At 43.8% G+C, this 16,822-nt stretch overlaps 2 protein-coding genes across 3 annotated transcripts in view; both read left to right on the top strand.

Moving 5' to 3' along the window:
- Positions 1 to 16,822, top strand: part of LOC103821325 (serine/arginine-rich splicing factor 7) — a 1,055,603-nt gene that overhangs the window by 1,015,667 nt on the left and 23,114 nt on the right. The gene's annotated exons all lie outside the window — the stretch shown is intronic.
- The window catches only part of ALK (ALK receptor tyrosine kinase), a 306,382-nt gene that overhangs the window by 275,222 nt on the left and 14,338 nt on the right, over positions 1 to 16,822 (top strand). Inside the window, exons 14-23 of the mRNA XM_050973237.1 lie at positions 1,711 to 1,842; positions 2,653 to 2,797; positions 3,573 to 3,755; positions 5,212 to 5,310; positions 5,994 to 6,146; positions 7,324 to 7,422; positions 9,125 to 9,311; positions 11,500 to 11,590; positions 12,490 to 12,554; positions 13,476 to 13,605. Coding sequence (XP_050829194.1) covers positions 1,711 to 1,842; positions 2,653 to 2,797; positions 3,573 to 3,755; positions 5,212 to 5,310; positions 5,994 to 6,146; positions 7,324 to 7,422; positions 9,125 to 9,311; positions 11,500 to 11,590; positions 12,490 to 12,554; positions 13,476 to 13,605 — 1,284 coding nt within the window. The remainder of the gene's footprint in view (positions 1 to 1,710; positions 1,843 to 2,652; positions 2,798 to 3,572; positions 3,756 to 5,211; positions 5,311 to 5,993; positions 6,147 to 7,323; positions 7,423 to 9,124; positions 9,312 to 11,499; positions 11,591 to 12,489; positions 12,555 to 13,475; positions 13,606 to 16,822) is intronic.

The raw sequence follows: 16,822 nt of genomic DNA, 5'->3' as shown, positions 1-16,822 counted from the left end.
TCTCATGGAGCAAACTAAGCCTTTTCTGATGAAATTTCACCTACAGGTTTGAGCTGGACATTTAAATGATGTGCATTTCTCAGCTGACAATGGCTGGCATCCAAGAGATGAAAGCCTAGCAGTCTGTTAGAGCAGAGAAAGGTTGAAGGATATGGAGAAGTAAAAGGGGTTCTCAAGGCTGGCTGCTGAAGTAAATAATGTTAAAACTAGAATTACACATATCTACAAACAAACCATTAATATAAAGCCTTTTTGAAATGAGAAATGGTCTAACTCAAACGTCCATCCAACCTCTTTAACTAGGACATTCCAGCTGAGGGTAATATATGGACTCATTAAATTGCAGGCCACTGTAATCTTAGTGAGAATTTATTGAGTGCTAATGTAATTCTTTCATTGAGGCAAAGAGATTGCATTGACTTGTAGAGGGGACTTTTACTAGATTGGATTGTAATCAGTTATGTCTTTGCCATGAAGGATTATTTTTTTTGTAATCTAGTGGTTCCTTTGGGTCATTGACTTTGTCATTTTATTAATCATTCCCACCCAACTCCAAATCAATTAAGGAGGGGGAAAAAACAGGGAAAGGAGGACTGTTAGTTCTTTAGGCAAGTCTGTACACAAAAGGGATGCCACTCATTCTCTAGCACAACTTCGAATATATTGTGTGATCAGCAGAATAATTTGTAATTTGAGTATGCTTTTATCAAGTTCTTCTTCCAAAAGAAAACACATACATGAAAGAAGAAGAAGGCAGAAGGTCCTATCTACTATAACAAATGTTTGTGTATTTTCCCCTAAAAGTGTTGCTGGTTTATTAAGTTCACTATGCATTATATGTGCAATATAACAAGATAGTGTTACTGAACAAAACCTGTAAAGTAAAATAGGCTAGAAGCAAAGTTTGCAGCTTGAAAATGCTCACAGCAGGGTCCTGCTTGTCATGCACTTTAGTGTTCCAATTTTAAACCAAAACAGGAATTAGGTCATAGTCCTGAAGTAGGTATAAATGGTGGTTTAATGTTGGAATTGAAATCAGTTAGTGAATTTGGGGATTTGCCTCATACCGAAAGTTCACTGTGTTCAATGATAATTGATGGAAGGGAAAAAATGCCAAGTAGGAAATGTGGAGGCTTTTTAGTGAGATATTTTCATTTACATCAGGGGAACATTGCAGTCAAAGGTGGGATTGCTGCTCTTTTGGGAGGCATTGGTAGTTGCAGTCAAATTCCTGCTAAGATATCAGAGATGTACATTGGCTGCTTGGCCCAGCCACAGGAAATGAGGCAAAACAAACTTGGGTTCTCTGTCTCTGCCTTTTTTCTGTCGTGTGACACAGGGCAAGGCACATCCTTGCCGAGTTACTCCCTTCCTCCACTTGTGAAATACAGACTGTTAGTGCTGGGAAATATTTGCAGCAAATTCTGCTACATTTTGTATGTTAAAAGTTTATGGAGGTGTATTACGTGATAATAGGTATCAGCACTGAGTTTGCTTCAGTATAAGTCATTTAAATGGCAAAAAATTCTTCTGGTGAAGGTTGAGGCAAAAGCCAGATTCTTCTAGAAGAGCATTCATTTGGTTCTGGTCAAGTAGTTTCACTGGAGGACAATTTCTTTCTTTGCGGTGGTGAAAGGTTCATGAGGCCGCTGTGTGCACAAGGGAGTGGAGGTTTCTTACCTGAATTCAGACTTGGTCTTCTGTTGGCAGACAAATGATGTTATCCAGAAGGTCTGCATTGGAGAGAACAACGTCATTGAAGAAGAGATTCGTGTGAACAGAAGTGTCAGTGAATGGGCAGGAGGAGGTGGAGGCGGGGGCGGTGCCACTTACATATTTAAGGTATGGAAACACAGTCCCCATGCACCTTCAGCATCCACACATCCTGCCTCTGAAAAATCCCTTATGCACCCCAGGGAGAGGGTCCACAGAGTGACCTCTGGGTATCCTTAATTTCCCCTTGAGAGATGCAGGGGTCTGGGTTGGCCCTTCACACTTCTTTGAACTGCTGTTCAGTATGGCCACACTTGTTTCAGTGGCTTGAAGTATCCTTTGCAAACATAATGGGTTGAACTGGGTTGGGGTTTTTCCAATAAAAACTGAGATGCTGAAGCATAGTTCTACAGCAAAGGGCAAATTCTGCAGGACTTCATTCACCTCTGGCATTGTAGAATGTGAGACATCAGCTGTACATTTAGCCTGACAAGGAAAGCTGAGGATAGCCTGTCTGTTTTCTGTTGGCAGTCCTGTACATGTGGACCACTAATGTTTCCTGCCCTGTGTTAGCTGAGACAGTGCTCATTCCAAACACTGGTCTCAGGGGGAGACACTGTGCAGAGCAGTGCTCCATAGGTGTTTCATTTGATAAAAGTCATCACATGGGACATTTCAGGCTTTCTAAGAGCCATCATCATGGTAGATACAATTTACAGAGCTACTGCTGTTTCCTGTAGCAGAACTTGGTAGGGCTATTCTTTTATTTTCTATTCATTAATTTTCTGGGTGTGGGTACATAAATAATGCAATGACAGTATGCAGTGCTGAGCAGCCCTAGATGCCTGCTTGGAGCAGCATGCAGTAACTATGATGAGGCTGAACTTCCATTTCCATGTCTGACCCAGTTTGAACATTGCCTTTATTTCTGAATTTAAGATGGAGAACGGAGAACCAGTCCCCTTGATAATTGCAGCAGGGGGTGGTGGCAGGGCCTACAGGGCCAAAACGGACACATTTCATCCAGAAAGGCTGGAGAATGATTCCTCTATTCCAGGGTTGAATGGAAATTCAGGAGCTGCAGGTAAGGAGAGTTTATTCCTTTTAATAAAACCTTTGTGAATATGTGGTACTCCCAGATTCCTCCTCCTCACAAGAAGGTGAGGCAAAGCTCATGAAAATACAATTCAGGGGGAGCAGAGGGTTATAACAGATGCAAATAGAAGCTGCCCACAGTGGTGGATACTTGGGGTAAATAAGGGTTTCAGAGATGGTATAGCCATAGCAATGGCTACATTCTCCCAAAATAATGCAGTGCCTCTCATAAACAAAGTTGTTTGATTTTTGATGTGGGAGTTTGCAGTTCCAGTGTGACTCTCCTGGTCTCTGCACTGTTTTGTGCTGTGTGGACATACTCAGAGTTTCTCTGGCTTAGGCAGAAAGAGAATAATTGCACCATGTCTAGAGATCTCTGTGCAGAGACCTTGGACTGAGCAAGCAGCAGAGCTGAAAGTGAGTCACTGGCATGTGGTGTGGAGAGCAGGAGTGGGACATGTTTTCACACCCCTTACAATAAATTCAGTTTTCTCTACTTTAGAATTGGGGCTGGTTTATTCCAAGAGTGTTTTAGTCAAAGAGAAGGGGAAGGCTCTGAAAACCAGAAAGAAGTGGTTGGAGAGTAGGTCAGGAGGTCTTTTTACCTTTTCTGTAGAAAATACTTGTCCTTGAATGTATGGTAGGTGAAAAGAGGTGCAGATGATGACTTTCAGCTGAGGTGTTTTGAATGCTTCTCCTGCTGATGCCTCCAGTGTTTTTTAACAAAAAGTAACCCCTGGCTGTGCCTTTTCTCTCAACTGCAGGTGGTGGAGGTGGCTGGAATGATAACACTTCCTTCCTGTGGTCAGGAAAATCCTTGCTGGAAGGTGCTACTGGAGGAAGATCCTGCCCCCAGGCCATGAAGAAGTGGGGGTGGGAGACAAGAGGGGGTTTCGGAGGGGGTGGAGGGGGGTGCTCCTCAGGTGGAGGAGGCGGAGGATATATAGGTAAAGTGGCTTCGTGTTCAAGGTGTCCCTTCCCCTCCTTTAGTGCTAATGGTCAGCAAAATGCTGATGATAACTCTCCTGTAGCTAGCATATTTGACTGTTATGTACTAGTATGTCTGTGTGTTGCCTTTTTAGCACTAGATGAACTCATTGAGGCTTTGAGCAAAGAGCCAGTTGCCAGTCCTTTAGCTGCAACCCTGGCTTTGCTCTCTGCAAAATGTGACATTAAGATCCTGCTGTGATCCTGAGCTTTTCACCTTGGGGTGACAGTGCTGGAGCAGAGGGAGCCACAGCTATGTGCTCCCATTGCCAGCACCTGTGTTGGGAGGACTTTGGTCCTGGGGACTGGCAGCCAGGCTTTATGCCAGGGGAAAGATGCAGCTTCTGCCCTGCCCTGCTGTGGGTGGGCCTTGGTCCTGCACAGGTGGTCTCGGGGGCAGAGGCTCAGGCTGCCAGCCTGCACCCCTCCTAATATGACTTCAGTCAGCAAGGAGCTAATTTCATGTGCCTCTGTGTCTCAGGACAGCTGTCAGATGGCATTATGTTGATTACAACTGGTGTGGGCCAGATTCAAGATCTCTACTAACCCATAGTCTCCTGGGCCACATAGTTTTGGCAGCCATCTGCACTGTGGTGGACTCTTTAACCCCTGGTTCTCCACAGCTTAAATTAAGTTAGTCTAGTCTGTATGATAGACTAAAAATCTTGAGAGGAAGTAATGAGTTTAAATGATTAAGTGCATGTTTTGTACCAATGTTCCTGTGTAATGCTCCTTTTTCCAACAGAATGACTCACATGATGTTTTTTTATTTCACTGAAGACAGTTAAAGGGAAAAAGCTATTTTTGGGTGGGGTGGGGGAATCATTGCATGCTTGAAGTACAAAATATATGTGTTTCTAATATTTGTTATCTATTGCCCATACTTTGCTTTTGGTATGTTCCATGTGCTCAAGCAGAAATGAGCAATTCGTAAATTCCTTCAGTCCCCACTCCTGGTGGACCACCCTGCTTTTAGGGTGCAAAGGAGAGGAAGGATATCAGGTTATCCATTCCCTCTGCTGACACAGTCCATGCCTTGATCAGCAAGGGTACTAACTGAGCCCTGGAGTACTGGTGCTTTCCAGTCTCTTGGCTACATAAGTTTTATCAAGGGCTTGTATGTTTCACAGCATCCAAATGGTTAAAGATGAAGTTTGTGCCTTAGTTTGCAAGTCTACCTAAACAGAGATAACGGAATGATTTTCACAAGCTTCATTTTTAAATTGAAGTTCTTAAGTCCAGTGGTTCACACCACAACTTGCTAAATATTCCCTATATATTAAATGCTTTAATTTTTCTCTTTTTTCATTTGGATGCCTCCCTAAATAGGCTGAATTAATGCATGTTGCCATGTTTATCTGTGTTTTATTGCTTTATGAGCCTCAGTCTGTTAAGGTAACTTCTGGTTTGACATAGGTGGCAATGCTGCAGTGGACAATGACCCAGAGATGGATGGGGAGGATGGTGTGTCCTTTATTAACCCAATTGGTACTTTATACACTCCAGCACTTAAAGGTATTCATATTGGTCAGAGGTCTTCTCGTGGGCTTCTTTCATTTTAAAAATAGCAGGACCCCTTACAACCTTTTGGGGTACAACTCAGTGTCATGAACATGAGGAGGCAGAAAGTATATAAAACACAGCAGAGAATAGACAGAAGCAGCAGGAAAAAATCAGGGAGAGGAAGCATCAAGCCTATTAGGAAACACTCCCAGCACTACAGTCTACCAGCTTACAGAAAAATTTTGGAGAAGGAAGGTGGTAACAGACCCTCATAGCTCAGATACTTCAGGAAAGAAACAGACAAAACATCTGACTATTCACTAACAAGCAAGTTCCTTGGAGTGTCCCTTGGTAAAATATCCAGGTGCTGCCCAGCAGTGCATGGGAGTGATAAATACTGCCACTCCAACCTGTGTTTTCCCAGAAGTCAGTGTCTTTAATATGTTTGCAATGAGTTCAGAAAACAACAACAAAAAAATCTACCTGTTTTTAAAAAAACAAAAGTTTCCTTTAGAACAGAAGTATTTTCAAATGCAGATGCACTCTGGCCTGGTGGATTCAGCCAGAAAGTTTTGAAGATATAACAGTGATTGATCTTGGAGGGACTGAAGGCCAGGAAAGAAAAGGGTGAGCCCAAGGAAATTATGAGAATGGTCTTTACAGTAATTAACTGAGCTTCTTCATCCACTCCTTAGTGACAGAGGGGCACGGAGAGGTGGAAATTAGGCTGCACCTTAACTGCAGTCACTGTGAGATGGACGAGTGCCATGTTGATCTTGAGACTCAAAAAGTCATTTGCTTTTGTGAGCCAGGCACAGAGTTGGCAGAGGATGGTGTGTCTTGCACAGGTAAGTAGGTGTGTGGGGCACTGCTAACATGTGGGACAGAAAATGCGTGGCCAAAGGCTGTAGTTTGGACTGCAAGACATCCTAAAAGTGCTGTCTAATATTTCTTAAACCTGGCTGCAGTAGAATGTTATTTTCTTTCCTGCTGGGGTATGCTGCAGAACTATTTTGCCAGGGTATAGCCTCATCAGTGGTGAGGACTGGGGCACTGAGCAGCAGTGCTGCTTTGCTCTACAGCATGTGTTTGGCATCCTGGGCAGAGTCAAATTTTGTGTCTGCTTGTGCTGGTGTTCAGAGCCTGCTCTGAAATCCTGAAAGTTTGCTCACTGAAAGAATTTTCCAGCTGAACTTAAATTTCAGACCAGTTCTTTAAAGAACAAAAAAAAAAAAAAAAAAAAAAAAAAGCAAGGGGAAGGAAAATACTATTCCTGAGGAACTAGACATTTAAAATAAAATTTCAGAAACTGTGTGAAATTCTGTGAAAGATTTCTCTAAGAAAAACCAAATACAGTGCCTGTACTTGCCTTTCTTTCAAAACCAGTTGCTCAGAGATCCATTACTGGGTTTGCTTCCTATTGTTGTGCAGCATTTAGAGCAGGTCACCCCAGGGGTTTGGGATCCTGCTTTCAGCTTTGTCACTGGCATGGGAAAATTGTTGTGTTTTTACCATTCCTGCCTGTAAGATGGGTAAAATGTATGGTCATTTTGTCAAGGTGAAGTAAACCTTAAAAGCATGATCCCACATGAGGATGCAGCTTCACTACACTGTTATCAGGTCTTTCTACTTGGATTACATGCATTTAGGAGATATATTGCAGCCCTCCTGCTTTTGCTGTGATTTGGCATCGATAGCAGCACTTTAACCCAAACAGTGTAATGTTCTTTTCACCCCCCCAACCTTCTGCCCCTGTTTTTTATGGTCTTGTTTTCCCACCCAGGGAGTTCACATGTTAATTCACTGATAGTGAACCATCTGTTTTAATTACTTGATATTAATTGAGGAAAGTGAAACAATGAGGTATGAGAAGTCATAGATCCTAAAGACTGGTCATGCCAGAGATTGCTCCTACACTGTTGGAGCAGCAGATGAGTAAATGGAAAGAGCAGAAAAAAATCTGCTGGCAAAAAAGTGGCTCCTGGAAGATAATTCCAAATGTGTAATTCCTTCTTTCTGTTGCAGCTGAGCCAGTGGTTCGTCTCCCTTTCTCCTTGGTCTTGTCTGTAGTGACTTCAGCATTGGTGGCTGCTTTAATTTTGGCTTTTTCAGGAATCATGATAGGTGAGTGTTTCTCTGCAAAAGATATTTTCGTACAAGGGCTGGATCTGAGCTGGGGATAATTGGGCCCTGAGAGGCAAAAGGATTCAGGTTTTGAGCTACTGCTGTATTTAATGGCACCTTCCCACACACATTCTCAGATTTCTGTAGTTGTTTCTAACCACAATGACCAATTCGAGGAGGCTTCAGTTACTGACTGCATTTCAAAAGAGATATTATTTTTTGTGTTGTACTGTGCAGCTGCCAGAGCACAGCTGCTTCTGGTTTTGTGAGATCTGGTGCTGTTTAATGCCTAAAAGCTTCCTTATTTGTGTGCCTATGTACAGATTTCACCTCTTAATATGTGACATTTAAGCTTAAACTCACACATAGGTTCCCCTTTCACAAACTGCTCCTTAGTAGGCTGTGGGTATTCTTGGCCCTTTTGCTTGAAATTCTAAAAGGCATTTTTCACCTTTTCATGTTCTTATTTTAAACACTCGCTCACCTGCATTTGGTGCAAGCAGAATAGATCTGAATCAGTGAAAAGGAGTCAGGGATTCAAACCACAGCTTTGCCACTTCTCTTTGTCCACACTGTGTGTGGTCTGGGGAAGGAGAGGGATGAACCAAGAGCAGGAAATTAGATCTGCACAGCTGTTTCAGTTTTAAGAAATTCAGGAGTTATCAGTTGCATGCACATGGTCCTACACCTATGATTTCTCTCCTGACAGTATCTTTTTACAATGACTAAATACTTCTCAGGAGTGGAAGAGTAATCCTCTTTCCATCCAACCAGCCTATCATTTCCATCTCAGGAAAGGGCAACGATTTAAAAAATCAAAGCAAAAGCAATGAGGAGGAAAATGGAGGACAGGAAGGGTTTGTGGATAGGTCATTACATCCATCTGCCTTTGCAAGTGCATGTTTACCCCTTCAGGTTTTCCCCTGAGCAACATCTGCTGGAGAAGATGCAATAACTATTGCCGTCACAGTCTTTGGGCTCAATCCAGCTCCCACAGAAATCAATAGTGATTTAACCTCCTCCTGATTGTCATCTTCTTTTGGAAAAAATCCTGCAATATCAGTTACTATTTCAAGGAATATCCTCAGGATGTCTTCTTTCAAGGTGTGGTTTTTAATGGTGTTGCAGAAGCATCAGTGAAGTGATGCAAGGAATATAACATAACCATAAGCTGACTTCAATTGTGGTCCTACTCTGTTGTTTAGAAACAGAGGAAGTTTTGGAAAATTAGCTATTTTTTGTGTACAATGTGTTATTCTGAAGAAACAGCTTGGGCTATCCATTTTGAACAATATGATGCTATAATTCATTTCAGACTTTAGTCACTTCTCTGTGATTTAGGAAAGCCAGTTATACCCCACCTCCCACAAGTTTCAAACTGGACTTGTATTTGGAAGGTCTGGCTGAACTAAATAGAGCATTAAAAAACATCAGAACTCTGAGATCTCTCCAAGTGAAATTCATTTCACTTTTTCCAGACAGTCCATGAGCAAGCCTGTTTCTTGGTAAGATGTGTAAATCAAAGGTTCCTGGATATCTTCAGATCCCATTTTCTGTCTGTAATTATTTGATGTACAGAAAATGCCAGTGTCATTGGCTACTCTGATTCCCTGAAGTCTGGCCACAGCACAGTGAGTCCCAGTGAGAAGGGCTGTCCCAGATGCAGTCTCTGGCCGTGGTTAACTGTGTTCTCCGTGTTTAGTGTATCGCCGCAAGCACCAGGAGCTGCAAGCCATGCAGATGGAGCTGCAGAGCCCAGAGTACAAACTCAGCAAGCTGCGTACCTCCACCATCATGACAGACTACAACCCCAACTACTGCTTTGCAGGAAAAACCACATCCATTAGTGACCTTAAAGAGGTGCCTCGAAAAAACATCTCCCTCATCCGGTAAATCCATCTTTGCCTTCCCACCCTTCACGTTGCACACCCACAGGTCCCGGCTCTCCTAGAGAGGCGTGAACACACAGCTCTGTGCAAATTCTTGTGCACTTTTAGGTCCATACACCTTTCCATAAAATGTAAAGCTGCAGTAGCTAGGCTCGTGTGGAGGGGACTAGATTTTGGCATTCACCTTGGCCTCCTGCAGGTGCAGTGTTCATCTCCTGGGATTGTGAGAGCTGAACAGTCATCACCAGTAATTCGGTTACATCTTTTACAGGCTATGCAGTGAATGGCCCATTGCCACGAGCTGATGAAATTCTGGGATGGCTGAAGCTTGTAGAAGGCTCTTTTAAATCTTTGATGGGGTCTTTGGTAAAAACAATGACATCCTTAAGTGCAATAGCAAGGAGAGGAATGGATTTGAAAATGCCAGACAGTATTTAAAAGACAGGGATATAAAGCCAGCTAGATAATCATGTCTGGATGAGAACTTCAGAAAAGTTTTAAAGTATCTCCTAAGAAAAACTTGAAAATTCAGAGTTCTTGCACACTTTGCTCTACTGCAGGATACTTGTGAATGTGACAGTATCCTGGTACCATGCAGTCTTACACAAAAAAAATAAAAAGTGGTGGAAACAGGAGTCCTTGGAAAATTGGGAAGCTTAAGGTGCTGAAAAAAAAATTATGCTCAGAGCAGTCTATGCAGTCTGCAATGTTTTGCTGTATCTTATCTCATCCTCCCTTACCTGCACATCTTGCTGGACTGCACCTGGAGGTTTCCAGTGTACCCTGTGCTACTGCTTCTGTTGTCACTTGGACTTTGAAATGATTTTTGAAGTGTGGCAAGTAGACGGCAGAGGATACAGGGGGGAATTGACAAGGGAAGGGAAAGTGGACTTTTTGGAAGGAGGGTGAGTTATGAGCTGTAAAGATCTGGCTTATCCCCTCAGTTTGTAATAGGCTGGTCAGGCAGAGCCAAGAATGGTGTCTCAAGCTGATACCTACAAAATGTTATTACACAAAGTGTTTGAGTCACAGGCAACACGAGTCCTCAGTGTGGTCTCACTGCCCAGACTGGTTCTATCCTGGCAAAGCCACAGACAGAGCTTATGAACAGCAGAGCTGATTGTTCCTCCTTGTTCACATGGGCAGGAGTGCAACAGCCCATGCAAAAGCAGTCCACTGATAGAGCAGAGAACAGAGTCAGTGCAGCCCTCAGCCCAGACCTGGCTCTAACAGGAGAGTGCATCCAGCCTTTTCCCCAGACTGAGATGCAGGAATGCCTCTTAGAGGCTGGAAATGCCACTGCCCAATGTGCAACCCATGCAGGGTTAAGAGGGACTCAGGATTTGGGGTGCAGCCTCATCCTCTGCTGTATTTCACCATGTCATTATGACAGGCCACTGATGTGAAACAGCTCTTGCTGTGCTAGTTGACTTAACATTAAGAGAGTGAGGACTGAATAGACAGGTATGCAAAATCTGTGTTACAAGGACATGGAACAGGATCTACTGTATGATTACTCTTATTCCTTTTTGTAGGATTACTCTTATTCCTTTCTCTTTTTCTTGTAATCTTACTCAAAATAAAACTGTACATTTCATAACATGATCACTGCCAGAAACAATTCTCAGCACAAATTCCTAGAGCTGAGTGCTTTACAAAGCACTGTCATCACCATTTACTGGCTAAGGTACTTGCCCAGAATCACACAATAAGTCAGGAAAAGTTATTTGCTTTAGAATTCAGGTCTTTTGAGAATCATTGTGCCTCCTAGTTTCTTGCTCAATGTATTGTTTAATGGTGATGCAGAAATATCAGGGGAACTGTTAATGTGTTTAGGGTGTGTAAACACCAAGAGTAAAGTCCTGTCTTTATTGATCTGTTTTGGAGCACCCACCACTGAGCACTGATACCAAAGCCATAGATGAGTGCTCTCTGTTACGTGCTGCAATGCCAGCAGCCTGATTTCACTGGGGAATGTTCACTTCCATGGACTGCTTTCCCTTCCAATTAAATAAAATGTAGGTTCATGAAAGACCTCACCAAGGTCGGGTGAGATCATAATATCACTATCCAGTTCTCCCTGTTACACTGCCATGAAAATTGTGAGCCCGTTCTGTGAGCTGTGTCCACAGTGTTATAATGTGTGTTCTCTGTAGTAAAACCTTCTTGTCTTCTCTGGTCTGTCCAGGGGTTTGGGCCACGGAGCCTTTGGTGAGGTATATGAAGGTCAGGTGACAGGGATCCCCAGCGACCCCACTCCCTTGCAGGTGGCTGTGAAAGTAAGTGACAGTGAATGAGTTATCATGATGGTTTCATGCACCCTTCACCCAAGAGTCCCAATGCATTATAACAATGAAGATGAGTGAAGCATTGCTATAAGTCCTGAAGGACATGGCTAGAAATATTGCTGCTCTGTTGCAACACTTTAATCCATCACAGCAATGGTACAGCTTGTAGGATAGGGGTATGTGAGACTACTAAAAGAGGTCTGTGAATGGTAAATAGGCAAAGATTTCCCACAGAGCCACAGCAGGCTGCAGGAATGAGAGCTAAATCCATCCTCTGTCCATCCTCCCCATGCTACACCTGGTTGGTAATCTGTCCAAAAGTCTTCACAGGGCCAAAAGCTGCTGGCACATACATCAAAGACCCTACAAGTAGGATAAGGCTGGTTTTCCAGGGATCTCACCACTCCCTTACAGGATGGAAGTGCATTGGATGTGAAGCTAAATCCTAGGAGACCCTGGCAGAGTTCTCCAGGCCTTCAGCAGTCTAGCTGGTTGGTTTTCTCTCAGAGATTACATAGCAGCACAGTTCTGCTGCTGGTTACAGATCCCAGCTTGCAGGAAGGTAGGATCATTGAACTGCAGAGAACTCAGGAGCTGTGAGGCCACTCCTCATCCTCTGCTGTGTAGAGTCCCGTGTGCTGAACTCTTCTCTGTGCACCCTGGGCTATTTCCTTTGCTGGGAGGAGGATGACATTGGTGCTGATGGGCCAGGAGTTCTGATATTTACCTTTCCACAGGCTTCACAGTCTAGTGTAGCAGTGCTCTAGTGATTGTCTTAGGGGGAGGTTTCTTTTGAGAAAAAAGGATTATTGCAGACAGTGTTAGTGGCAGGTGTTCTAATCTGTAAACTGAAGTATCTTCTCCTTGTTAACCTGTTCTTTCTTTTCCAGACATTGCCAGAAGTGTGTTCAGAGCAAGATGAGCTGGATTTCCTCATGGAAGCTCTTATTATTAGGTGTGTATGAATCACATCAACACCACTTGTGTAGGCTTGCAAAGCCCAACAAAACAGACAAAAAAGGTTCTTCATAGGTGGTGTCCTCTCAGCACATTATACACTAGTTTTAGCACAAATAGAATAGGCATTACCATCCTTTTCTGTTCTTCTTACAAATGAAGAGGCACCAAATGATTAAAAGCTAAATTTTCAAAAGGATCCACATTGGTTTTCATTACCCAAAGTGAAAAATTTAAAGCCCAGATTTTAGAATTGATAATAGGATTTTTTTGATTTCTCCTAGAGAGGAGAACATGCCTTAGGAATTTGGGTTTGACTAGTAAAAACTAACAGATGACATTGACTTTTTGCTGCTGTCGTGTCATGTGTCAGTGTCTGAATCACAGAATCCATGGGACTATTTTCCCATCACATTTGAGAGGTGGAGAAATAAGGAAGTATTAGAGACTTGACCTCAAGAAACATCCCCCAAAAGCAGATCCCCATGTCAGTGTGTCACTTAGAACAACATTGCCCTACTTCTGCCTCTTGGATGGGGAAATTGAGAGCAGAGTTTTCTCTGTTATCTGACATGTTCTGACATCTTATCTGACATGTTCTGCTTCCTATGTCCCACAAGTCTTGCTGTAGCCCAAAAAGAATGCAGAAAACAGGGAGAGGAGAAGAAGCCAAAAGCCACTGCTTCCCCACCTCTGTCTGTCCCTGCACTGTCCAGACAGACACAGATTGCAGGGGTAGTGCTTTACGTTTATCCAGCTGCCCTACCTTTGAGATTTGTTATTTTCTGGGGGGGAAAGGAAAAAAAAATTAAAAAGTGCAAAACCAAAACACTCCCTGCAGCAAAAAGGTTTGAATGTTTTCTGCTACTGTGCTTTTGGATCAAAGTTGCAGCACAACTGGGTATCCCTGTCTCCACAGCAAGTTCAACCACCAGAACATCGTGCGCTGCATCGGGGTGAGCTTGCAGGCTCTGCCCCGCTTCATCCTGCTGGAGCTCATGGCTGGGGGAGACCTGAAATCCTTCCTGAGGGAGACACGGCCCAGACCGGTGAGGAAAGAGTACATTTGTTTTATCTAGGGAGCTGCTGCCACGAGGCAAACACTGAGCTGTAAAAGAACTCATCTATGCAGATATTATTTCCCAGCGTTTTAGGTGGTGACAAATTTCTGTTGCTGTGAGAGCACTGTGCAGGCAGGAGCCAGAGGATAGGGAACAGCTGCTGCTGGGGCTATGCAGAGGTGCCTCATCCCTGGACTTTGCTAGATAACATTGCAGATACTACCTAAAAAAAGAACAAAGGCAAAGTCTAAAAAAAAAAATGTTAAACTCAACTCTTACCTTCTTGTCACCAGCTGGGGGCAGGCTGGGGGAAATATTGGGTTAGTAATATTAAAAAATAAACCCATTATTTAAACTGCTGATCAGATGCATTTTTGTGGACACCTGTCATTTCAAATTTGGCGTAGGCAGGGAGACAATCTGGCCTGGAGCTGTCAGCTTAATAGAAAATATCTTTAGTCCAGAGTTTTAAAGATTTTCCTCACTGAAATCAGTATCAATAGGAAAAGACAGCTAGAAATGTGGAAGAAATAAATTATGACTTCTAGAGAGGATTCAGTATTTCAGAAGAATAAAGGTTTCCCTGAGTCCCTGGGTCAGAAAGTCACACAGATATTGCTGAAGTTTAAGGCTGGGCCCAGCTTCATATTTTGTCTCTAAGTTTGACAGAGGACAAAATGCTGCATTTTATCAGTACAAGAGAGACACAAATTTGCTCTAACAGGTATCAATAAGATTCTTCCTTGAGGCATCTGGAAACAGATCATCTTTTTTATTTTTTCCATGCAGTGTGGTTTTCAGACATATAAAATGGTCTGTGAGGCTCAGAAGCACTGTAGTCTTGAATAGGCTGCAATAAAGTGGCTCCTTCCTGGATAAGGAGGCTAAACACCCAGAAAGGAAGTCTGAAATCTGAGCAAGCAGACTTTATAAATGCAGGTTGTTTTTCTGAAGCACCTGGAGATGCTCCTACAAATGGGCTGAACTTGGTGGTAGGTGAATGGGGAAATTCATGTTCTGCAGCGTGGTCCCCACTCTCACCAGAGCAGTGTAAAATGGCACAGACAGGACATGCTGCAGGTGAGTGCTTTCTTCAAAACTGCCAGGCCAGGCTGTGCAAGATGTGGGAAGGGGCAGGTGAAACACGATGGGGTTTGGCTGCTTAAATTAGAGAAGGCAGCTCAGTGATGGTACAGATCTTGTGAGGAACTACCAAGAACACTAGTCCTGCACAGCAGGAATTTTTACCTACTTGCAGTAAAATGAGCCAGCTGCTTTTATAGATGAAACAGCCCTTAATCTTGACAAGGTGAAGTCATGGCAGCCATCTGACCTGAGGAGTTTTTTTATGTTTGGCCCTACCTCAGTCATGAGTTTTTCCTTACCACAACTTCTGTTTTTGTCAGCAGTAGCTCTGTGCAACCCCTGTGAAAGCCCATGGCAGAAGAGGCTGATGGCCCCCTCCATTGCTTCCTCAGTATTTCTGCCTTCACGGTTGCTCCTTCCATTCCTCTGCTTTCCTTGTTGTCTTGGTTTGACAAGACAGGTGTCTGCTTAAGGGAAGGGGGGAGCCTCCCCTGAAATGGAAAATATAAACTCCCTCCCTCTGAATTATTCTAATTTTGAAATTAAAAGGCTCTCAGGCAAAGGTATGGGAATAGGAATAACAGTTCTTTACTAGGAACACTAAAAATAAAATTTCAATAGTACAAACAAAACAAAACAAACAAAAAAAACCAACCAACCAAACAAAAAAACCACTGACAGAGTCATAATAGGATCTGACACCCTGTGGGTCAGGGTGGTGGCAGCAGTGCCATTGAATGGTGGCTGCAGCCCTCCTGGAGTGGCAGATGTTGATCTGTTGGAGCAGGGATCCTGGAGAAGGGTGCAGTTTTCCTCTAAACGTCCAGAGGTGGTGTAGATGGGCCTGGTTCCTCCTCAGGGAATCCAGTGGAGAAGAAAGGTGCTCCTCTGGGAATCCAGTGGGAAAAGGCTGACTGTGGTACTCCAAATCTCAGATTATATCCATGTAGGAATGCTTGGCTCCTCCTCCTGGGTGGAGCTTCTCCCAATGGGATGATGGAATTTTATCAGCCAGGCAGTGACACTCAATGGCCATGAACAGAAGGTATCTCTTGGAGGGAGAATTGGTTGTGGAAGAGAAAAATAAAACTGCCCAATTAACAGAAGAGAACTGCCCCACTTCTAACAGACAGGAACAGAACACACACTCCCATTTCCAGCCTAAGACACTTGTCTTTCCTGACCTGTGTGAGGCTACCTGAGACTGACCATAACCACTACCAGGCACAAAGCCTTTTCCTGTCAGCTCAAAGATTCTCCCTAGTTTCTGCATTTAACTTGCTGCCAGGAGTGGAGCAGGATCGATGCCCCTGTTTTCTGCTTCATCCCATGTCTCCCACACTTTGGGAAAGCTGAGCTGCAAATGCAGATGTGTAGTTGCAAGCCAGAACTGATTCAGAAAAGCAGTTTCCATTCCCTCTTTAACAGCTGGGTGAACGTGGGCAGCCTGACTCTGTGCAGACACAGATCCACACTGTTTTGCTCCCTTCTAATACCTTCTTTCCCCTTGCCTTGCACTGCTTCTGCAGCCATCCCATGTGGTGTCTGCCTGGCAAGGATGACAGGGTAATTCATTATCTGGCTGCTGGGGCAGCTTCGGAGGGGGCAGTGGCACCTGTGAGTGCTGAGAAATCAGCCTCTGGTGCGTTTTTGACTGCTGGCTCACAAACTGCGCGGCAAGGAGACTGTGACTGATGAGAAAGGAGATGTGTGCAGGGCACTGTGCTCTGTGAAGTATGGGATCCAGCCCTGGAAGTGGATTTACCCTCTGCATACACTCAAGGTGTGACAGTCTCTGTACATAAGGCCTGTGGCTCAGTGCTGGTGGATGTATCTTTGCACTGCTCTTAATGAACCCTGAGCCGCTTTGTTCCTCCTGCTGCTCATTCAGGGAAGACAGGCAGAAGATAGGCATAGCAGGCTGGATGTCTAGTTTTTCAGGGCCATTAAAGGAAAGGAAAGACAAGGGACAGTGCAGAGTAAAGAGGCTTTGATGAGCTTTGCTTCCAAAAGGAATTAATTGAACACAAGCCCTATCTGACTGGGTGGGTGGCAGAGATGCGCTTCTCTACTCTGCAGTAAGCACCAAATAAATTACTGCCTTTCTCCTTATTTTCTT

The sequence above is a fragment of the Serinus canaria genome, chromosome 3 (assembly GCF_022539315.1).
Source record: "Serinus canaria isolate serCan28SL12 chromosome 3, serCan2020, whole genome shotgun sequence".
Lineage (NCBI taxonomy): Eukaryota > Metazoa > Chordata > Aves > Passeriformes > Fringillidae > Serinus > Serinus canaria.
Note: the sequence above shows the minus strand (reverse complement) of the source record. Positions and strands in the feature narration are given on the sequence as shown.